The sequence below is a fragment of the Nilaparvata lugens genome, chromosome 1, assembly GCF_014356525.2.
Source record: "Nilaparvata lugens isolate BPH chromosome 1, ASM1435652v1, whole genome shotgun sequence".
Taxonomy (NCBI): domain Eukaryota; kingdom Metazoa; phylum Arthropoda; class Insecta; order Hemiptera; family Delphacidae; genus Nilaparvata; species Nilaparvata lugens.
Window position 1 is genome coordinate 9051947 of NC_052504.1, and position 25765 is coordinate 9077711.

The 25765-nt window shown below is 32.4% G+C and overlaps 1 protein-coding gene across 3 annotated transcripts in view; it reads left to right on the plus strand.

Annotated features, from left to right (window-relative positions):
- Nucleotides 1–25765, plus strand: part of LOC111056244 (autophagy-related protein 16-1) — a 581037-nt gene that overhangs the window by 19548 nt on the left and 535724 nt on the right. For 2 of the 3 annotated variants that reach the window (XM_039429652.1, XM_039429658.1), the window contains exons 5-7: nucleotides 1107–1257; nucleotides 1944–2049; nucleotides 5911–6053. In XM_039429652.1, coding sequence (XP_039285586.1) covers nucleotides 1107–1257; nucleotides 1944–2049; nucleotides 5911–6053 — 400 coding nt within the window. The remainder of the gene's footprint in view (nucleotides 1–1106; nucleotides 1258–1943; nucleotides 2050–5910; nucleotides 6054–25765) is intronic. The other variant, XM_039429655.1, reaches the window with a different exon arrangement.

Sequence of the window (25765 nt, forward strand, 5' to 3'; positions counted from 1 at the left end):
AAATTGGAATTCTGAAACGGGGCGTAGCACTACCTCCGTAAACAAAGCCATAGTGCATTCTGTGACGTCAGCACAGGTAGGGCTCCTACACCAATAAAAATTTGTTGATCTCAGCTAATCTATATAATAGAGAAACAATAGCCTAAACAACTTACGCTATTGTTTCTCTATGTCTATATCAGCTAGTGTTTTTATTGGTGTAGGAGCCCTACCTGTGCTGACGTTACCATCAACCACCTGTCATGCACTATGGCTTTGTTTACGGAGGTAGTGGGCGTAGTCGCAGTCCACGTTTAAATTAAATTTTGAAAAACTAGAAAATTGAACACAGAATAAAATAAAGAGAAAATAGTGTAAAGTTACAGCTATTTTGAATTATTTAGGAATGTTTCATTTCGTCAAGTAAAACGTTCCCAATTATAGAAATGAGAAAATAAAGATTATCATAAAAACTGCGACTACGCCCCGTTCCGGAAAGCCAATTTTCTGACTCCAGCTGTTTAAAGTCTAGAACTTAGCTAAATCCCGAGCTCGGAAACCGGCCGATAGTGGATGATCAACGGATGACTAACAATCAGAATCTATAGATTGAGCATTAAAAATCTATATCATGCTATCTACTGAGAAACCTTAAAAAAATAGTTGTTTGTTTTAGTCATTTACTGTCAATAATTTTTAATCGTTTGTCAACAATTTTTATTGATTTGGAAACAATTTTTCTTCCATCATTAGCTTCCAACTGAGATTTGATTTTCAAGTTACTATATTGCATTCTTCAACAATTTGTTTTCCATCATTAGCTTCTAACTGAGATTTGATTTTCAAGTTACTATATTGCATTCTTCAACAATTTGTTTTCCATCATTAGCTTCTAACTGAGATTTGATTTTTGAGTTACTGTATTGCATCCGTTTCACCCTTCACAATCCGTTTGATCCAATGCTACTTCACATTCACATTCTATAACTTTTTCTATTTACTTTTCTGTTCACATGCTTTCTTTGTCACTTCATTTCTTGTGTTTCAATTATTCTATTTTCTTCTGTTTCTAATTGCATTTCATGTCCTCGCCCTCGCCTGGCTTGCCTTCTGTTCAATCATTTTAGTGACATATTTAAATTCGTTACCAGGCACAGAAATGCAAAAATGCAAAAGGAAATAGAGGACGCAGTCAAAGAGCCGAGAGGCCTTTCGCCGGAACAAGTATTCAACATGCCCATTTCATCGGCTATACCCAAGAAACCGATTTTGAAATTTGTAAGTTAACATTATTACTCGCAAATTCTCATTATTTTCAAAAGAAACAGTTTTGGGGCAATTCTGATGATTTTCTCACAAATCGTTGATTTGTAAATAAATAAATAGTAATAATTCTTGTAGTGTAAGTGTAATTTTTAGTGTATTGTTCACAACTTAGTAAGAAAGGTGTACTATAGTGATTAATTTCACTAGTAAATTTATTAGTATTTAAATTTACTAAAAACCTTATCCCTGTAATTTTTTTGTAAAATCAACAGTTTTTTGGTTATTCGAAAAAATATAATTTTAAACGGCCGCCATTTTGTTTTATGAGTTTGAAAAATTACTGTCATAATGTTTTTTGTAGCTCTGTCTTGTTGTCATAAATGATTGCGCAAAGTTTCATTTCCATATGTTCAGCCATTATTGAGAAAAGGGAAAAAATCGAAATGCGGGCTGTGTGATTAACTAAGGACTTTCGGCAGTTTGAAAATGATATTCGGATAATTATGTTTCGTAACCCTGGAGTATCAAAATGAAACTGTATCTTTTCATTCAGTTATCAGTGTAATCTATATCAATATAATCTATGATTATATAAATTTCCTTGTCGATATACTTAAAAGAATAATCGATGCACTTTTAAAAGAATAATCAATTAATTTTTATTTAATTTATTACTTTGACTTGTGATTTGAATATAGGACGCCCATGACGGTGAGGTGGATGCAGTGAAATGGAGTCCAGTAGACAGACTTGTGGCTACCGGAGGTGGCGACCGCAAAGTCAAGCTATGGGATGTCTCAAATGGTAAGTTTCGTCATAATAATACACCTCTTCATTTCTCCTAGTCTAGCTCTAAAAATATTTTCTTCTTCTTCTTCTTCTTCTTCTTATCTTCTTCTTCTTCGCCCTTTCCCACTCAGTTGGGGTCGGCGTTTCGGGCCTTCGACATCTAAGTGGTCGATCTTTTATCCTACATAAACGTCCTCCCTTCTCTCCAAATGTTTGTACCACTGCAGTATTTTCTTTGATATTTCTGTAACCTTCATTTTCTTTATCATTTCATTTCGGATTCTATCCCTTCTAGTTATGCCGCAACTCCACCTTAGCATCTTCATTTAAGTGACCTCCAGTCTGTGTTCATGGGCTTTTTTAACTGCCCAGGTCTCCGCGGGCGCACGACTGTTTTATAGATTTGTCCCTCAAGTTTTTCATTCATTCTTCTATCACATAGTATTCCAGTTCAACAGTTAAACAGTTCCAGTTTTGCAATTCATCCAGGCTGTATTCACTCGATGTGCTATTTCGTTATCAAGTTCTCCGTCTTTATCTAAAAATATGTCGTTCTCTAAAAACATGTTTCTATGAAAAATGTATGTTTCAGACATCTACTAGACATCTACAGACATCTGTATGTCTGTTACTAGTTATTTTACCTCAGATAAAATAATTGGGGATTTAGACTTGATATTTCCTGAAGTTTATAGAAATATCAAATCAAAAGTAATAGACTTACGATAAAGATGTTTTAACAGATCTATACAGAATTCAAGCATGGTGGCTAACAATGCGGCCGTGCCTGTTAATCTACAGAATAATATTTATATATTGAATGATGCATTTCCCTATCACGAGATAATTTTATCTATCTACCTACAGATATGTTCTAATAAGAAGATCCCTTGATTTTCGGTGCGGGGGCGGGCGGAAGTGAAATAAGCTAACTGCGCATGATGAACTGCTGTATTCCTAATCATAAAACTACTGCTTGTAGTCTGGTTGACTCAAATAGCTGGATACAACTCAGCTAATTGATCAAAAGTTATTGCTAAGCATAGTAGCGTCTTGATGCTGTGGAAGGGGTAACTCGGTCCAGGGATCAACTTGGGAGACCACGACTGTTGATGTATGTTGACTGATACTGATCAGTTTTCAGTCAACAAAATAACTATTCATCTAAATTTTTGATTAATAGATTGATACATTTTTCCTATTATTTATTTTATCTATCTACCTATTTCTATCGTCTCTAATAATAATAATAATAATAATGATAATAATAATAATAATAATAATAATAATAATAATAATAATAATAGAATTTTTTGTCATTCAACATAATAACAGTTATGGACAACGTCAAATCAGCTAGTCAATTATAGTTACAGTCAAATAAATAACTTAGTCATAACATACAGACCTAACTTAATCATAACATAGTAATCTCTCTCTCTCTCTCTAAGCGAAATGGCACTCACTCACTGACTGACTGACTGACTCACTCACTCACTCGCAGAACTAAAAATCTACCGGACCAAAAACATTCAAATTTGGTAGGTATGTTCAGTTGGCCCTTTAGAGGCGCACTAAGAAATCTTTTGGCAATATTTTAACTCTAAGGGTGGTTTTTAAGGGTTTAAAGTTCGTCTTTTAGCATGTATGTTCTTCTTATTCTCTTAATTTATAATTGAAAAATGTCCATACCATATGTTAATATAGAACTATAATCTAGAGAGAGTACCTCTTCGAAACAGTTGTTAACTGGTAACTAAATTAATAATTTTGTCAGGTTGGTTTAAGTTGAGTTGACTTTGTTAGGTTGGCACCAAGTTGAAGATTGAAATGCATTTATCGCGGAAAAATTGATTGGGCACTGCTACTTTAATCAGAGCTATTCCTGGGAATATTATATTACTAGCCGTCAGGCTCGTTTCGCTCGCCATATCCGTTTAGCCAGACGTTTAGTCTGGACCCCCGACTGGATCGTCCTAACATATGATAAAAATGCTCAAATGAAAAATGGAGGCGAGCGAAGCGAGGCTGCTGATCTCATTCTTCGACGATGTTGTCGGGGGTCTAGCAAGTATTGCTAGACGGATATGGCGAGCGAAGCGAGCCTGACGGCTAGTATCATAATATGTATCATAACTATTAAAACGTGGTTTAGGTTTCCCTAATCAGGTTTAAAATATTCTATTTCATAGAATAGAATTTCTAAATTCTAAAAATTCATTTACCGAATATAATGGGGTTTTAATTAGCCAACTATATAACTTATTCCTGAACACTTGGAATGGTGCATCTATGAAATCATGTGGCAATTTATTCAACATTTTTACTCCAATAACCTCATAGCTATTCTGTGATCTACCCAGTCTACAGAAAGTTGCATCGATATGCCAATTTCTCCTAGTGTTGTGTGAGTGAATATTTCTTCTTAGGTTATGTTTAGACAGGTTGTTTTTTGTTATATAAGAACAGTAAATATGTAAAGGTTTATTATGGTCAATAATCTTGATTCAACATATAATGGTTTGCAGTGAGCCAATCTGTCAGAGTTTATAATAATCCTGATAACTTTTTTCTGAATCAATAGAAGATCCTGCACTCTATCATCCGTGGTTAGCATATTACAGCTCATTGTTGATTGTACCACATCCATCTGCTAAGGATGACTGTGGTTGTATCAGTAGCTTCATATAGCAATCGTTTCCTTACCCTTCCGCATTATAGCAATTGGTTAGCATTAGAATAGTGGCAGGTATTTTGGAGTAATTTGATGAACCAATTGATCTCTTGGACTCTATTATGTGTGTAGTTGTTCTAATCTTTGACGTGATCTTATGCTTAAGATGTTCATGGATCAAGAAAGATACCTGTCTATCAGCAATTGAATGAAGAGTATCGTTCAAGAATGATCAATGTTTAGCATCGGAAATGTTTTATTTTGTTTATTGGCTCAAGATACACCATTATTTTCAAGTGTTTGTGTTTTGTTTCAATGTGGAAGAAGTTAAGTGAAGTCGCACATAACCTTAATTTGGACAATTTATTTTATGAAATTTTTTTCACTTTTTTGTAGTTGAGAAGTTGATATTGTGATAATTATTCATATTGAATGAAAAAGATTAAGAAATTGTCAAAAAAACACAGATTTATTGATACTTAGAAAGACCGGTTTCGGTTATTACACAATTGTCAATCTCTGATAAACTAAAACTAAATACAAGAGCAGCAGAATTTATACTAGTAGGCGAGTACTGCTATTGGTCAAGGGCATGAACGTCTGTCATTGGCCCAGCTAGACAGTCTCCTCCCACTCAACGGTGTGACAAAATGGCGGCTTAAGCAACAGAATCGCCATGATAACAAAATTTACTTTCAGTACAAAATAAGAACCAAGAAAACAAGTGTGAAAGATAATAAAACAAATATGTAAATGGAAAAACTATTGACTAATGCAAGCTTACAATTTTATGATAAAACTAAATTCGTAGTGTTGTATTGGTTGAAATGAATCTGGTCATTTTAACTATACTGGGAATTTTCCTTAATTACTCTTGTTATTTCTAAAGCCTCTAGAATATTAAAAGATCTGCCTTTTGTTATTAACATGCAGAAACTCAACATTCTCCTTAACTGTGAACTTGTGATTATTTGTTATCAAATGTTCTGCAAAGTTAGATTCCCCATTTTGTTTATTCCAATCTCTGATGTGTTCTTTAATTCTACTTTTGAAATTGGGATGAGAAGGAGTTTTGGACTGTAGTCTGTTTCTTTGTCCTTAAGTTGATTGTAAATGATGAATAAATAGATAAATAAATTATTCAGGTATTGTTGATTTATTGTATTATTATTATAACATTCATATTATACAAAATGTTGCAGGTATTCTGGAGCCTCGAGGCATTCTGCTGGGCAGCAACCGGGGCGTGATGAGTGTGGACTTCGACTCGACCGGCACGGTCATCCTGGGCGCATCCAGCGATCAGGCCACGCGCGTCTGGACCGTCGCCGACCAACGACTAAGGGTGAGTCCCCAACTCAACCTAACTCATTTTCATTCTTAATTTAAATATTTCAAATTACATCGCCTTTAAACGGGACTAGTATTTTTTGAGACTTTCTTTAACATCAACAAGACCAAGTATATAAAGGTAACCTCATATCTGGCAAGACGAGCAGCACAAGATTTTAAAGTTGGGATATATAAATTTGAAAGTGTAGAGAGTTTTTCTTACCTTGGAACTGAATTGAATGTAAACAATAACCTGGGTCAGGAAATTAAAAACAGAATTGATCAAGGTAACCGAGCTTACTTTACAAATAGAAGTTTAATGAAGTCTAGACTGATATCAATATGCACGAATGTAAAACTATCTTGGGATATAGGTTCTGTTCATCGAGCAGATGCCCGCAATTGAATAAAATTGCCCTTTCACCCCCCCCCCCCCATTGGTGCCCGAAAATTTTGAAATTTTATTTCAAACACTTGAAGACTGAAATTTTATTTCTACTATGAGAACGAAATTTGAAATATGAGTGTTTGAAATTTTATTTCAAACACTTATAAGACTGGTAGTGACATACGGCTGTGAAACTTGGGTTCTCAACTCCCAAAATATGAACGCATTGAGGATTTTTTTAAGAAAAATGATGAGAATTCATGACCCCATATGCGAAAATGGAGAGTAAATAATCAGAAGCAATGCAGAGATGAGTAACATTATGCGGGGTAAAGATATAGTACGATTCATAAAGTCTAGAAGAATCAGCTGACATGCTCAAAAATCAGGGACATGTGCAAAGAATGGATAACAATAGGATGCAGAGGCAGATGCTTGTTGGAAGAATGGAAGGAACGAGGAAAAGAGGTCGCCCGAGAACACGTTGGCTGCAGGATGTGGAAGAAGATGTAGCGTGCCTAGGAGTGAGGAACTGGAAGAGACTGGCTAATCAGAGAGATGAATGGAGGTGGATTGTTGAGGAAGCCAAGGTCCACGCAGGGCTGTAGCGCTTCGTAAGTAAGTATTTTTTAAGCCCCGTATAAATGGATTTACTCCGAGACCAGTCTATATCAAGTGAGTCCCATCCCCACCCAATTCTATACAATCATTCGGAATTATACTTACTTATTCCTTGGCGCTGCATCTCATTCAGAGCCTTAGCCTCCTTCAAAATTCCTCTACACTCATCTCTATCAACAGCCTTACATCTTCACCTTCTACCACGCAGCTTCCTAATATCGTCCTATGGTGAGGTTCACGTTATAATGATTGGTAATTGATTGGTAATAATATTACTATCTTTGTCTATCATTCAACAAAGCTGAGAGCGCTATCTCTTTCTCGCTTTGCTCTGTTGCCAAATCTTCTTCCAACAATGTGAAATTAATAATTAATCAACAAAATATTTCATCTCAATTATGAAAATGCATTATGCAATTATTGAAAAATATAATTTATTATTTTTAATGAGAACGAACAGTTTATATCACATCAATAAACCTGTATCAGCTACCGTCTATAGAAGGCCGAGAATCGACAACGTTGATCTCCCATCTTTCTCTACTGTCATAATAACGTGGACCTCACTATACACATCCTCCAGCCAACGCTTTCGCGGCGTCCTCTCAGCCTTCTCCCTCCTGGGTTGTTTCTGAAGCCTTTCAACGACTCTTGAATCTCAACATGTCCCAACCAATTCACTTTTATTTCAATAATTTAATATTCATCAGTCGTCAACTATTTGTCAGTTGATCTGGTACAGATCACGCAGCTCTTGATTTGATCGTATTCACCATAGTGTTTGGTAAATATCCTTCTATATTTACTATATTTAGGTAAATATTGGTACCGGTAAGGGTTTGTGAATATCCATCTCAAAACCTTTTGTTCCCAAATATTTCATAGATCTTTTCATCTTCAAAATTATGATATTTCAAATTGTCAGGTATATAATTGTATGAACTTAACTAAAGTGTATTCAATCAATCAATTTTTTATTCCAATCAACATAATACAATATACATAAAAGAAATCATAACACAAAAAAATCACAATCAAAAATAAATTTCAAATGAAATACAAAAACAGGCTTCATGGCGGGTTGTGCTGAAAAGAAAGAAAGGAGGAAAAAATACCTAGCCAACTATGGTTTCCCATGTAATAGGCAGGTAGAGGGTATAAAAGCCAACAAATTTATCTAAAAGAATTGACCTAGCAAACAGTAGTTTGAGCAGAAATCTCGAGATTCATACGTCGATATGGAAGAAAAATTTACTGTATGTCCAGGTTTTTATTTCTAGTTTAGTTTTTCTACTAATCTTAAAGTCTATGAGGAAGTGGTCCGGATTAATATTTATTAATGAATTTAGACGTGTCTATCCATGGCGGCGTCGGCTTTTTCGTCCTTTCAAGAAAGGGTAGTGAAAATGATTGTGAAAACTTTAAAAAAGGTAGTGAAAAGTTTGAAGCGAGTTGTCCGCCTGCTTTTCTTCAACCACACTGAGGGAAAATATGTGAGTGCTGCCAGCGTTCATCTCTTAATTCCTGTGGACTTAATTTCACTTCATCTCATTTCATTTAATTTCTAATGCACCAGTTGATTTTGAGTGGAGCATCTCACTATAAAATATTAGTTTAGTTAGTTCAGTTATCTAAAGGTAACTTTAGATATGGGTATTGATCAACGATCAGAGTTCAATAAGTGGTATTCTCTGGTATTCAAGTAGCTCTTTAAAGGTTCAACTTCTCAGTTCATGTGAACCAGGTTTTATTCAACTTATACGATTCCTAAATTGGTAACCCCCAGTGCTCGCAAACGAGCCATAGATAACAACATAAGTAGTGTGATGCTCAAGAGGTTTTCTTGAAAGGTACCTCTCCTATATTCATTTACATTATTAACCAATGCACAAATCAAATAGCCTACATGATTAGAAAAGAACCAACAGGCCTAGCCCAAAACTGTTCCCTTTCCGAATTTTGATAGTAGTAAGCCAATGTCTTAAAGGTTGAATGTCTTAAGGCTTCACTTTGAATCAAATTCCGAGTCCAGAAAACACCATTCCACATATTTCTCTGCTGTGAAGTGATCATGAACAAGGTCTAGAGAAAGATGCCAAGTCACGATTCCATGACACATTGCAGCATTTTGCCTCAATATGGCTGATTGAGTATTGTTTTGGGTTTTATGTAATTTTTTATTTCAGTAAACTAGTAGTACTTTTTTTTAGGAAAAAGAGATATTGCTCACCTCAAATATATAATAAAGTCTTCCAACATAATTAAACTATTCAGGCTCCCCAAAGATAAGGTTGTTCATATTAGATTGGATTATCAAATGTCCCGCCCGATGTGATGTTTGGAGCGGCCATATTGAGTCTTCTTCAACATTAAACTTTTGGTAGGTTTTCATTCTTCTTCTTAGGGCTACTGGTTATCAAACACAATTAAAATGATCAAGTACCCTTTATCTTATTGCAACACAATAAAATACAATAAAGTTATAAAGTAGATGCAAAAAATAAAGAGTACTTGATCATTTTAACTGTCATAGACACACTTTTTGTGTAGTTGAGAAGTTGATATTGTGGTAATTATTCATATCAAATAAAAACACTAAGATATTGTCAAAACCACAAATTTTATTGATAGTTATAAGAAAGACCAGTTTCGGTTGTTACACCATTGTCAATCTCTGATGAGTTTATCAGAGATTGACAATGGTGTAACAACCGAAACTGGTCTTTCTAATAACTATCGATAAAATCTGTGGTTTTTGACAATTTCTTAGTCTTTTTATTTAACATTTTAACTGTGTTTTAAACTGAAAAACACAGTTCTATTTTTGTCACATCCACATTAAAACTGTGTTTTTTTTAATTATGGGAAAAATTCCAAAATATCAATTCTCATTCAACAAATTTCATATGATTTAAAACTTTGTGTTTAGAGCTCTTTCTAGATATCTTGATCATGAAACGGGTCTTTATACTTCATATATAACCACTAATCAATTATGGTAATGAGCTACTATAGCCTACTTGCTGTTACGATCCTCGAAAACGAAATGGTGAAAGTTAATTTAATTTCATTCTGAAACTAATCAAATATGAACTTGTAGAATTTGTTATGACGAAGTAATTTATTATTGAATATGTGGCTTCACGCATTCGACTAACTTATACAATTTTCTCGAGCCTCGGTTCGTCAATTTTATTAGATCATCAAAGAGGGAATGATCAAACCATAAATATTTTACCCTCACAAAATTTGATATTAAGAAGATTATATGCAAATCTTTATGGCCACAAAATATCGGGTGTCATTTGTAAGTGCAATTTCTCAAATTTGCAAGTATTTCAAATTTTCGTTATTTGTGTTTATTATGGAAAATTATCTACACATTTCAAATAATATTAATATATTGCCTTTTAATAGCCAAATCCCATCTTCCCAGCCTTTACTTCTACCTTCAAAACTTGATTGAACATAACTTTTTAGGTTATCTTCATACACTAGACAAATTGAAATCTCGCAGATCTGAGACATTCACAAAATATCCAGTGAAATGCAGAGTTTCAACGTTCTATACATTTCCATGTCCTTGACTCTTAATTGTAGATTGTGTTCCGTATTGTATTTACAGTATAAGGTTTGGTACATTAGAAAAAAGTGCATTGGACGTCTAAGAAAAATATTTGAAAACAGGTTGAATCCAGTTCCTTGTTTGTAGTATTAGAAAATCAAAAGTTGAATTAGTATGGGGCTTTAATTTTTTGTTACTGGTTCTACTAATAATAAGCTAAATGGAAAAAGTATAATGACCATCATTTTATAGAGAATAATTAAATTTTCAGTTGGATGCAATGCTTATTTTTCTATTTGGCTGTTTTGTGTGGATTCGTTGGGCTTCTGTGTTTCACATTTGCAGTGTGGACTTCTTTTGTGATATAATTATTCATCTTCCTAGTTTTTTCCCTGTGTTGTTATTCAGTTCATAATTAACCAATTCTGAACTTGTTTGATTTAAATCTTCTATTAACATGACTGTAACTACTATCTTTAAATGCTAAAAATCAATTCGACTGTTAAATAATAATTTCAATTAAAAAGCTACTAATAGCCAACTTGAAACTTTGTAGATAGAGTCCCGGTTGCACAAAAGCCGGATAAATTTTAACCGTGATTAATTCCACGAGAACCAATCAGAGAAGCCGTCATTTTAACAAAATTTAACCGGCTCTTGTGCAATCGGAACATATTGTTTCTATATTGTTGAAGGCAAACGGATTAATTCTATAGTTTCATACCGGTATTCTTGATGACTAGGGAATTTTAGTGATTTTGAGGCTTTATGTTGTCTTCAATTTTGCGGTGGTTGGATAAATCATAACTTCCCAATCTTGGAATCGAAAAGTAATATATTATAATTTCCTATTCGCATACGATACATTCTTGTATTATCGTAATATTAGATACAGTTTGATATCAAGTAGTTGATTAGTTGATTTATCTGCTACTATTAAATCAATTCATGCTAAAATCTATCTATTTTGAAGAGAGAATGAGAATGATATAAGACATACTATTTTTTCAATTAGTACTTTCCTAATACGTTTTGACGTTTATACGTGTTCATAGTTTTTGTTAAACTAGAGACTACCTACTTCACCCTTTTGCTAAATTACTTAGCAGTATTCCATCCACAGGATTGCAGTGCTCCTGATGCTCTGATAATTCCCTTGTAATTCAACCTCTTCTAATTTGAATATTATAACATTTAGGGCTTCTATGTTGCTTCTACTGCATACCATCAAAATATTAATCTACATCCTATGTATTGGCTCCATCAATTCATTTGTATTTTGAATAATATTCTGTAATTCATGAAAAAAATAACAAATCCTTTCTAGCCAAAACACATCTGACTCCTCAGCCTCAGGTTATACACCATGAATCTTGGTTCTTTTATAATTGTTTGATAATTTTCAATAAATAGTGGTTGATGATTCCTCATCTGAGTAGTCAATCATGACTACTTTCTATCCATATTAAGACAGATGGACACACTAAGTCAGTTTGATGATATATCGGAATGAGCTATACCATGAGTTCGGTTCTACAATTCAGAGAACAGTTTTCATGTTTTTGAACAGTTGAAAATAAATTTATCCCAAGCATAATTTACTTGTTATATTTATCTTCAAAACCTACCCAAATGTATCCCATTTGCTTCATTATTCTGTATTAATTAGCTGCCAAAACCCTTCTTCAACTGTCGCACATGTTTCAAAATCTTCTATCGCAGTTGCTTTGTCTTCCGGGTCTTTTCTTTTAATTTTCCATGTTAATGGATTTTTCGGCATGTTTAGTCGCCATTGAACTCTCATTAGTATTGTGATTGTTTCAGGATATTTGGACGTGTCATGGATGTCTTAATAAAATTCTGCAATCAAGCGTTTGACCGTTTTTCGGAAGACCAAGAAGTATTGCTCAAAATTCTTGTTGAAATAACTGGAAGTCTTTCCTACTTATTAATTTACTCCAGAGAATTCCGTTTGAAAATGTTAGTTTTTTGCTGAGACCCACATAACTGAAGTGTTGATGCAATTAATACGAGTAAATTTTCAGTAGCTTTATTGAAAAACTGTGATAATGCCAATTGAAATGATCCAGTTTTAAATAGCCAATTGAAATATCAATAATTGATAGCCAATTAAAAAACCATACGCTTTTTTGGGAAGACTAGGTTAGGGAATTTTTAATTTATCATCAGCTATATTTTGTTAGTAGAAGTTGATTTGTTGCAGTTGATTATCTGTTTTGAAATTCATGTTTCAAGAAATATGTTTCTGTTTTTCGAATTTGAATTAGAAAATTAGGATTCAAATTAGTTTTTTATGTTTTTAGAAAGTTAGATATAGTACCAGCCTGTGATAATCATTAAACATTATGCATGTATGAATGAATAAGTGATACTTGAGAATTTCCTATACTTGAGAACTTCATTGGAACTTCAGTAAACAGACATTCTGAAAAAATAATTAAATATTTTTTAAATCATAAAATGAGAGTTCCTTGTTACAATTTAGAAATAAACAATCTTAATGAACAGTTTTTTAATAAGATTTTTATTTTTATTTTCCTGTTTATGCGAGCTTTCGATCACCTATTATTTGATATGTAAAGTCAAGTGACTTCCAAATTCATGAACAGTGTAAATCATGACATAAAATACAATCCAAATATTTCATGATTATTGAGAATTTAAATTAATTTATCATTCAAAATTTAATGGTGAGAAGTGAGCGTAATTTCAAAGTACAGTTTTGAACTTTGATAGTTTGTACTAATTAGTACAGTTTTTTACTAATGATGATACATTCCTCCAATTTCCTAAATTTCAAACTTAATTAATTGAACTATATATTATCTTTGAAACTTATAGCAATTTTTAACTATCACAACTTTCATAAGTCAGAGTGCTAATAAATATTTTTATTAATAATATTTCAAACTTAATTAATTGAACTATATATTATCTTGAAACTTATAGCAATTTTTAACTATCACAACTTTCATAAGTCAGAGTGCTAATAAATATTTTTATTAATAATATTTCAAACTTAATTAATTGAACTATATATTATCTTTGAAACTTATAGCAATTTTTAACTATCACAACTTTCATAAGTCAGAGTGCTAATAAATATTTTTATTTCCCACTAGAATGATCCAGCATTTGCAAAAGTTCATTTATGTGCATTCACTAGAGGCAAAAAGTAAAGAAATCAAACACTGTTTTATATATTTTATCGATTTTTCTGCTAAAAATAAAATATGAAGTAAAGAATATCAGGCAATTGCAAAACCAGAATTCATTCAATAAATAGTGCAGTTAGAATTTGAAGTATTGATGATTTAAATAAATCAACAATTCGAAATATTGATTGGGTTTTTTGTCAAAATTAACTTGCACATCACATTTTCCTACTCGAAAAAGCAAGCCGAAAGTGAAGTATTCATTTGAATGTGGAGAGGTTGGTGAGAAATCCCGAAAAATCAAATAAATATCCCAATTATCGTGGTAATTCTTATTTAATATTTTAATGTTCCGTATGTTATGTAATAAAACAGTTGTTACAGTTTTGTAACATTTGTAAACAATTCTTCATGTATTACAACAGTGAGAATAAGGGTTGAATTTAATGGCAACTGGTCTGGATTGTTATCTGGTATTGAGAAGAAGTCTTCTGATTGTTTCAAACTTGGTGTTCCAAAATAAATTCATTAACAACTGAAAAAATTATTACAAAACTCCAATCTTCATATAGATCACAAAGTAACGTATCACCTCTAGAGTTCTTATGTGGAATTTCTCACGGTACCTAAATTGATAAGCGCTAGAATCTCTACCAAAATATTATCTCAATAGATGAGGCAAACTTCTGTGACCCCACTCAAAACACGACGTAACTCGAGGCAATGTCTCAGCTAGATAACATCAGTACGTTATTCGAACACGTGTATTGTCGAAACAACCTTGTTCTAAGATGACTGCTGTATCTAGTACGATAAAATCGGAAGTTTTCGATTTTTGTACAAAACTTCTTGGATATGCTGCATCTAGGAACGAAAAAAGTATTGCTGTTGGTTTCCTATCTGAATATTTTTCGTTGTTTTGTTTTTAGATAAGTTTGGAATAATATATTGGGATGAAGGCAGCGAAAAAATGTATGAAGATAAGAATACAAAATAAAAGAGATAGATAAGAATGGAATAAACTGGATAAAAGTCAGTAGAACGTCTCTTATATGGTTGATAAATATTGAAATTGTATCTAGGAACGAAAAAATATTGCTGGTAGTTTCCTATCTGAATATTTTTCGTCGTTTTGTTTTTAGATAAGTTTGGAATATATTGGGATGAAGGCAGTGAAAAACTTATGAAGATAAGAATGCAAAATAAAAGAGATAGATAAGGATGGAATAAACTGGTCAGTAGATCGTCTCTTATGTGGATGATAATTATTGAAATTGTAGGGAAACGGGGATGGCTTCAATGACGCTATCAATTTGAAAGTTAACGGTAACTTAAACCACCAAATGGATTCTGCAAATTGGATATTGTTATCAGCTGGTACTTGGTTTTCCTTTCCCGGATCTGGCAACAATCGTTTGCTCTGTGTTGGCGTTTTCGAATTCTGAAAGCCTATCTTGTAATTGCTTGGAGTCATCCATTGCTTGGGTCGTAAAGTTGGCTTGATTATAGGCCTTGCCTTCGTCGCCTCTAGTAACCAATGTACGATTCGAGCATGTGCGATTGCTTGCTAAGAGCGTCTGGCATCTTCATTAGTCCTGACCTGTGTAAGTGTTGATTTAGATGTGGAAAAATAATTATTCTGTAAGAAATCTCTCATAAAAGTGATTTAGTTATCACTCAAGAGTTGACTCAACGTAGAGTAATCATTCTTTAGCTCTTTACTAAGAACATTCAAAACAGTAACCAAAGCGTCTATATAGTCCAGTCACTATATACATTGGTGCATGCAATTTATATTGTAGTTCTGATTTTTTAATATATTATATGGGTACATAAAAGAAGTGCAGAACCAATTTCTTCATGCAAAATTTCCTTGTGCTAGATACATTTCTGCCAAATATCGTAATCGGACAGAAAAATTTGTTCCTGCCTTTTCTTTAGATTATAAAATTCTGAATGAAATAAGATCATTCGGAACTCTCTATCTCCAATGAGTACTGAGTTATGATTTTTCAAAATTGAGTGAAATGTGAAGAAAAAATCAATTTTAATGAATTTTTGTTTTTGATCAACAATATCTTCCGATTGTTACCATTTAGATGTATAATTCAAAATCCCTCTGAACGTATTTTTAAGCTCTACAATCTGAGATCAGGTAGAGCGCTCTATCTCATATAGATTTCCAGGTACACCTGACAACAATGCTCCTTGTATTGTAAAAAACACAATTTCTCTCATTTTTGAAAAATCATAGCTCAGTACTCATTGGAGATAGAGAGTTCCGAATGATCTTATATTTTATTCAGAATTTTATAATCTAAAGAAAAGGCAAGAACAAATTTTTCTGTCCGATTACGAAATTTGGCAGAAATAGCTGAAAACTGGAAAATGAGCCGAAAATACGAGGTTTTTGGGCCACTCTGTATCTACCACAAGGAAATTTTGCATGAAGAAATTGGTTCTGGACTTCTCTTATGTACCCAAATAATATATAAAAAAATCAGAACTACTATATAAATTGCAAGCACACCCCCTTTTTTATGTCTATATTGACTGGACTACTATAGTTACCGTATTGGATGAATGAAAATATCTTAGACTGGTCACACACCGATTAGTCAAGACAAGACTAGTCACGTTTAGTCACAATACTTCACATAGTTGCTTATGGAATCATAACTAATTGTAATGACTAATCAGTGTGTATTGCGGCATAAGCATTGTGACTAAACGTGACTAGTCTTGTCTTAACTGATCGGTGTGTGACCAGCCTTAGTATATCTTGATGTTTTAGGAGTAAGTTTGAGTTTCTTTTCAAGTTTTAAAATTTTAAAATTTTTAATACAGTATTTTTCAGTTATCAGTGATGATTTAGGCTAGGCGCACACCAGTTAGTCAAGACAAGACATGATCAGACACGTTTAGTCACAATACTTTACATTGTTGCTTATGACGCAACTCACACTGATAAGTCATTGCAATTAGACATGTCTTCATAAGCAACTATGTGAAGTATTGTGACTGATCATGTCTTGTCTTGTCTTGTCTTAACTAACTGGTGTCTGGTTTGCGCCTAGCCTAAGTGACGTAATCTTATTTAATTTGGTTTTCAACTTTTCTAAATTCCTAGTTTATAAATATTTTGGACTCAAAATTGGACAAAAATCAAGAAGTGTAAACATAACCTATTTTTGGACAATTTCTATCTAAATTTGGGGAAGGAACAGTTTTGGGCTTCAAGCCTGTTGTTCCTTTCCCAATCATTCATAGTTGAGAATTATATTGCATGTATCAATGTATAGAATAAATAAATCTTTTAGATCACCTTCACTGTCCAAATCCATTTTTGTTTCAATCAGAACTTTAAAAACTTCATTGTGTTGGAATGTTTTTTACTTTCCTTGCCCTGTTACCATAGGTAAGGAAAGTATTGCTTTACAAAAAAAAAAGTTACCCCTATTCTAAATTTCTATACGTTTCAAGGTTCCCTGAGTCCAAGAATTGGTTTTGAGATTAACTTTGGATTGATGTAAGTGTAGCTGAATGATCTTTCAATGATTCAATTATCTTTATTTGAGCGCCAGTGTACATCAGTACATAAGCCAGGTCACATACAAAATTCAATATAAAATAACTTCACTACTTTATCGAAATTAATAAAAACAATATAGAAACATTAGTGCCCTTTTTATATAAAACATTTTAAAACTTTAAAACATTAAACTAGTTGTTAAAATATTTTAAAGTTTCAAAATGTTTTAAATAAAAAGGGGTACTACATGTTTTTATATTGTCTTTATTAAAATTCAATATACACACAATTAGATACAGTCACAGTGCTAAGTACCTGAAATAAAACACAATTTATTTATTTATTAGATAGAGCGAACAATACAATAGTCGGAAAAGAAAAAACAGACTATTGCCCAAAACTTCTTCAATTTCCTGATTTTGTCACAAATCGTCCAAATATTATGTAGGTTATGTTCACTTCAATTTCAACACCAAATCTTCAATCTGAAACTATGAATCAGAATAAAACAAAGAATTTCAAATTTAGATAGATTGATAATGAAACTTCCGTTAAAACAAAAACCAAACTTCAAATATTCACAAAATCTATATATACTGTATAAAAGCGAAATGGCACTCACTCACTGACTGACTGACTGACTGACTCACTGACTGACTCACTCACTCACTCGCATAACTAAAAATCTACCGGACCAAAAACGTTCAAATTTGGTAGGTATGTTCAGTTGGCCCTTTAGAGGCGCACTAAGAAATCTTTTGGCAATATTTTAACTCCAAGGGTTGTTTTTAAGGGTTTGAAGTTCGTCTTTTAGCATGTATATTCTTCTTCTCCCAATCTCTTAATTATAATTGAAATTTCCATATCATATGTTACTGTAGAACTATAATCTAGATAGAGTACCTCTCCGCAACAATTGTTAACTGACAACTAAATTAATAATTTTGTCAGGTTGGCATTAAGTTGAGTTGACTTTGTTAGGTTTACACCAAGTTGAAGATTTAAATGCATTTATCGCGGAAAAATTGACTGGGCACTGCTACTTCAATCCTGGGAATATTATATTACTAGCCGTCAGGCTCGCTTCGCTCGCCATATCCGTTTAGCCAAACGTTTAGTCTGAACCCCCCGACTGGATTGTCCTAAAATATGATAAAAATGCTCAAATGAAAAGTGCAGGCGAGCGAAGCGAGCCTGCTGATCTCATTTTTGGCCGATACAGTCGGGGGGCTAGACGGATATGGCGAGCGAAGCGAGCCTGACGGCTAGTATAGAATAAAATCACTTAAATTTTGAGCTCGAAAATATCACTTTCACCATAGCTACAACAGCTGTTGTTTACAATGTCACAGTAGTCAAACCCAATATCCATACATTAAATCTTTTCATTCAAGCTTATCATTAAAGCTTTTAATTCTTGCCTTCAATTTCCTATTCACTTAGGATAGCGACCTCATCACTGGATCTCCTCTCATATCGATTTCATGAGTTGATTTCAATAATATGGATAGTATTTTAATGATAATACACCTTTCTCTGTTTGTACTTCATTTCATGTGAATGTATTTTGGTGAATAAAATTGAAATTTAGATTGAACATTCTTACGTTCAATTAGCGGAGAAAAATAAACTCACTTGGATGCAGCATTAATAGAGGACAGGAAAATTAACCAATTTAAATTCAGCATTGAGTTTTATGTAATTCCAATTCCAATCTATATTTAATCGATAATTATTAAAAATTATAGATTTTTTTAATCGATAAATATTACTGTAGTTGATGACCTAAGAAAGTAACAGATAAGGTCATTCACAGGAAAACAAATTACCAATTTAAATTCTGCATTGAGTTTATGTAATTCCAATCTAAAATTTAATCAATAATTATTAAAAAATATCGATTTTTAAATTGATAAATATTACTGTAGTTGATAAACTAAGAGAGTAGCAGATACGGTCATTCATTTTACTGGAATATTTCTAGTAGAAGTTATTAGCTAACATTACATCATGAGAATATTATATTCGCACATGTAATTCATTCTTAATTAATCTTTTAATTGCATTTCCATGAAATTAGAATTAATTTCAGTTGATCAGTTTATTAATAACGATTTACAGTGATGTTCTCGGATATAAATAATTAGTTATTAATCTGCGTTCACACCAAAGTTATTAACAAAATGTTAATTTCTCCGTCCTTATAGGTTCTATTAGATTGAACATAACTTATCATACACATGATGAACATATGTGTTTGTCAAGTTCCGTTCAATTTAATAGAATCTATAAGGACGGAGAAATTGAAATTTTGTTAATAACTTGGTGTAAACCTTGCTACTGCTATATAAATAGGTGAAACGTATATTTGATGTATAGAAACACCATACCTATAAACCGGTATCTACTGATGGGGTACGGGTGCTTCTTCTTCTTTATCTTCCCATTTCTCATCATTTCCATTTCCTCAGTTCATCCGGTGACTAATAAAGCAATAATCATAAAATATTCCAGGATTATAGAGATGATCATTACTCTCCAGACTCCTGTTGATTACTGGCTAGCATTTCATCCGTTATTTGTATAATTTTTTGAATATTTTCGGAGCCCTTCCCATTTGAATCGCAGCCAATTCGGCCAGGCTCTCGACTCATCAGTCAGCCCCAAGGTTTGACCTGCAAGTAAAGGTCAATCCTGTGAAAAGGTTGAAAGGTATGCAGTCACCGAAAAGCTGTGGTCACCCACCGGTGAGTCACACATGATGACACGTCTTGCTGGCTGTACAAAGTAATAGGGATATTATTGGGAATCCCTTCTACTTTGTGCTGGCTGTAAAACAGCTTCTGCGTTCGATTTCATTTACAATTAGTACGTTCCATCAGATAATATATATATTGATTAGTTATTGTCTCTTTCTGTTTAGGGCTACTTGTAATATAAATACACTACAATATGAAAACAATTCATTCACATGGGCTACTTTTTAAATTAATAAAACATTATAAAAAATATTAAAGCACCCTTTATTTAAAATAGTTGAACTATTTTAAAGTTTTTTTAAAAATAAAGGGTGCTTTAAGATGACGTTTTATATTACAAAAATTTAACGTTTTGACGTTTTATATTATGAATTGTATTAACACTACGGTATCTATATACAAATCCAAAATCTCAGTACCCTTTTTGAATTATTTTATCACAAAATAATTCAAAAAGGGTACTGAGATTTTTATTTCTATTTTGATTGGTTATTCTATACACAGAAAAGAGAAACAACGTTTAATAACGCTCTTACTCTGTGTTCTGTGAAAATTTTATTTTATAATTAAATAGTTGAAAAATAGATTTATTTTAGAAATACCCTGTACAGATTCTTAGAGATTCTCATTCTTCTAATTCCAATTGCTCTATATTTCAATTTATTTATTTATTTTTACACACACATACAAGTTTAATACAGAGAATAACAAAAAGAATACATGCAAACAACAACAACAATACACATTAAAACAAAATAAAAAGAAAGTGGTGCATAAAAAAGGATGGAAGATTGAAGGGGGTTTCCAACTATGGATATCCATGTACTAGGAAAACCTTCAATCCTTGAGAAGGTGAAAAAGGTATCAGGAAAAGTGAATAGACGAAAGGATGAGATGGGGGAAAGAATAATAAGGGAAGGATGGAAAAAAGATTAATATGCAAATATTAATGAATATAAATATAAATAAAGATTTAATGCTAAATGTTGCTAGTTTATACAACTCACATTAAATTCTTTTTTTCTTGATCATGACTGGCCAGTGCTAATAAGTTTCTTGGTAACCCAGAAGAGGAAATGTAATAACTGCATGAAAGCATTTTAATACTCCAATAACAATAACATAATAATTATAAATAAAATAAGAAATATATATAAATGAAAAAGAAAAGTACCCTTTTTAAAATTGTTTAGTGACAACATGTTTCGGCTATTATTATGCCATTATCAAGTGATTGAAAAATAAGTGATTTATTTTATAAAATATAATTATAGTACCCTTTGAAATTAATAGAATAAGAATGCAAATTATAACTACTAGTTTCGGTGATCACACCATCGTCAGGTCACCGAAACTAGTGGCTATATTTTTATTCCTATTAATATAATAGGATGGCATTATACGAGGCATAATGCCATTATCAAGTGAAACCAAGTTATTACTCTTGATAATGGCATTATATAGCCGAAACATGTCGTGACTAAATCATTTTCAAAGAGGGTACTTAGATATTTATATGTCTATTTATATTAAAAAGTAGCCTTAACAGTAAAGAGACAATAACCAATCAATATCCTATTATATTAAGCGAGCTATTATATTTTTCAACTATTTTTTATAGTACAAAGGGTACTATAATTATATTTTATAAATACAAGAAAGTAGCCCTGAATTTTTATATTTTAAAATAAGCGATTTATTTTCCAATCACTTGATAATGGCACCATATAGCCAAAACATGTTGTGACAAAACAAGTTTAAAAGGGTACTTAGACTTTATATTTTTATTTATATTCAAGAGTAGCCCTAAAGAAAAAAGACAATAACAATCAATCAATCAATCAATTTTATTGGAAAATAATTTTTTACAATGTTGGGTCCTGCTAAACCCATGGGTTTTCAGCAGGTGCCATATCAAAACAAAATTTCACAACTTTAAATTAAAATAAAGTACAAATAAAATAAAATTAGGCTATTTGTCGTGAATACAAGAAATGAAAAAAGGAATTACAATAATAATGAGAAAATAAAAAAGAACGTAATAATCAGAAATAAAAGTAATAGAGTTAATAAATAACATTATTATAAGCATGATAAATAAGGAGTTAATTAAGAACTAAAAGGAATAAAAGGAGGAATAAAGTAGGAAGTATTTTATACAATATTAATATTACTAAATTATTAGTCGTTCAGGCTGGCGGCAGTGACTTTACAACATATATATAATAATTTAAAACCAGCGGAATAGGCTATTTGAAAGATGAAAAAGAAAATCATCGTACGCAGGCCTATTAGAAATTATTATTCAAATAATGATAATAAATATTTATTGTTTATTTCAGAATTTAGAGTACTATTATCACTGTGTTTTATTCTCATTTCGATTTTACTGGGTTGAAATCAAGTTGGGATTGTTTATTACATAGATCATTACATCCGTTTTTGAGTAGTCTCTTATGTTTACGGATAGTTTGTTGAAAAGGAAAGGTATTATGTAGAGCAGAGATCTTTTTCCATAAATATTATTGAACCGGGGAATTTGGTATATTATTGGTGACCTGAAATTGTAATGGGCAGGAGGAGCTAGAAGTCTATAGTGGAAATTATTTTTGAAAAATACTATTATTTTGAAGGTGTAAAAATTTCTTGGTGTCAGAGTTTGATAAAAAATTTGTAGGGTTTGAAGGTTGTTCAAATTTAAGTTTAGATGGGGTATTCTAGACGAAATAACTTTTAGGATCCTCAACTGTATTTTCTCTACTCTCAATAATAAGTAATTTGCAGCACAGCCCCATGATTGAACTCCATATCGTATAATGGATTCTACTAACGACTTATAAATTAAATACAGGCAATCAACAGTGATGTTTTTATGTAGATAAAATATTTTAGCGCTTAATGCCTGGAGTTTCTTGGATATATTGTCAATTTGAGAATGCCATCTCATGCTACAATCTATCATTATTCCAAGGTAACGTGTATCACTGACCAAAGACAGAGATGGACAACTACAGTTTTCAAAAGAGTTAGTGAAGAGGCACTTACAGTTGTGAACAAAGATTTTTGGAGTTCCTTCACATCTAATATGGGTTGATTTGAAATGCATTAGAACTAAATAACAATTAATAACTACATAATAGATAACAATTCAAACTTCGGATTTTACCTTTCACACTTGATAATTTATTCAATAGGAAATGCTGTAATACCTATGTCGCGGCTCAATGTCTCAATTAATGCAAGTGTCGAATTTATTTTTATAGGTTATTGTTCGATAACATAATACATAATATTCGTTCCTCCCAAATCATTGAGTTATTTTTTGCAACTGGCTTAGGCCTATTGTTCATTTGAATTATTCTCAATCTATTTCAATTGACAAAACGTAGGAATTATGTTATAGTGTTGAGTACCGCCCTTCTCATCTAACCTTTCGCCTTGATTCATCTTCTCTCTTCTTCTATACTCTTTCTCTTCTTCTGTTTCTTTTGCCTTATATTTTTTCTTGGTCTTCATCCTTATCTACATCCTTCCTACTTCTCTCACTTTAACTATAATAATTATCCTTTGCGGACAATAATTAACTCTGCGGACATTTATTGTTTCAAATTCATTTATTCACAGCCTCTTTTCTTCATAATACTAATTCATTTGTATTCCAACTTCAGTTCTATTCCAAGCTTTAAAAGAAGAATGAGAATTAATGTTTCTACATTGTTTTGCATCTGATAAGATTCTTCTCGGATCTCCATACTCCAATAATCTTTTGGTGACATCTTTATCAGAGTCCTATTTATACCGTCAGAATTTGTTATCAGATATATGGTATGGTAATAGAAGTCTATGCTCTTTATTTTTTCTATAACTTGTAGATAATGACAAAATAAGATATTCTCATCCTCATATCAATCTCAAAATCCTGAAAAATAACCAATAAGCGTGTATTTACTGTATTCATGTGACATTAAAAATAATGTCTTCGCATGAAAGATGTGATATTTACCATGAGTGAACAGTTTTTTCTTTTTTGGGAATGATGTGGTTATCCGGTTAACAAGATCATTTTCTTTTTTGTTCTATTTTAAAGGTTTACTCAAAAGCGAACAAAGAAAATTTCTTTAGGTTCATCGATAAAAAAACCTAATACTGTACAGTAATAATAATAATAATAATAATAATAATAATAAAAATCTGGTGTGGCGCACTCACACAACTTTCCTTGCCGCTATGAAAATTGATCACCTGACACAAGTGTTCCCGCGCATCTCAAGTCTACTATTCAAAGATTTGAGCCAGCTGGTGACAGGGCAATAACGCTGAAAACACACGAGGTCTGCTATCTCTTCATAGTGAATCATTTAATAGAATCAACAGTTGCCAACATTTTGCAATTGGATAATCACATTTTCTCGAATTTCGAGCTTATTTTTAATTTTAGGTGAAAATGTTACTGAACATAATTCGTAGAGATTCTCATGCTCAATCTATTCCACTCATTTTTTTTTGTTTAAATTGTATCTGAAGCCTGATAATTGAGAATCTGAAATCAAACTTTGCATAGATTGGGCGGAGCTCCTAAAAATTTTACAGATATGAGACTTGTGGCAATTGATAGAGCTTATCAATGTGGGGTATAACTTTAATCAAAATCGTTGGAGCCGTTTTCCAGAAAATCGCGAAAAACCCGGTTTTTGAAAACATTTTCGCCATTTTAGCCGCCATCTTGAATCGCATTTGATCGAAATTGTTCGTGTCGGATCCTTATATTGTAAGGACCTTACGTTCCAAATTTCAAGTCATTCCGTTAATTGGGAGATGAGATATCGTGTACACAGACGCACATACACTCATACACACACACACACACACACACACACAAAAAAACACTTTTTTTTGGACTCAGGGGACCTTGAAACATATAGAAATTTAGAAATTGGGGTACCTTAATTTTTTCGGAAAGCAATACTTTCCTTAACTATTGTAATAGGGCAAGGAAAGTAAAAATAATAATAATAATAATATCAAGTTACCTGGTAAGCTCAGGTCTAGTGTCAGAGTTTTCAGGACGCATCTGACCAATTTCAGGACCTCTGACACCTGACAATTGCTATAAGGCAGCCAGAACCGACGGCTCAACGTGCACATCCGAATCTTGGGAGGGGCCCGAGAAAATATCTCGCCCGGGCCGGGATTTGAACCCGGGGCCACTCCGTATAAAACAATATGAAAATAATTATATATGTTTTTATATAATGTCCTGTACAGATTCTTAGCTATTCTCATTCTTCTAATTCCAATTACTCTATATTTTATCAAAATATGTTTGTTTCAATATAACAAAATGTTTGGACAATTCAAGACAAAATTAGGAAATTGAAGAAGTTCTGGGCAATACCTGTTTTTTCTTTTCCGACTATTGTATTGTTTGCTCTGATAAATGAATAAATAAATAACAGATTATTTAGTGAAACAGAAGGACCTTGCCATAATAAAAATAGGCCATTTATTATTGTATTATTGAAAACAGGTTGAAGACCACTGGAGTACATGATTCCACCTCTTGAACTAATTTCACATCTTGATGTAGATTCGCATACAACAGTGACAGTGAATAAAATATAATTCCCATAATTCAAATTTTAAATTCAAATTTTATTTATTCAAACTCACAATATTTACAATCA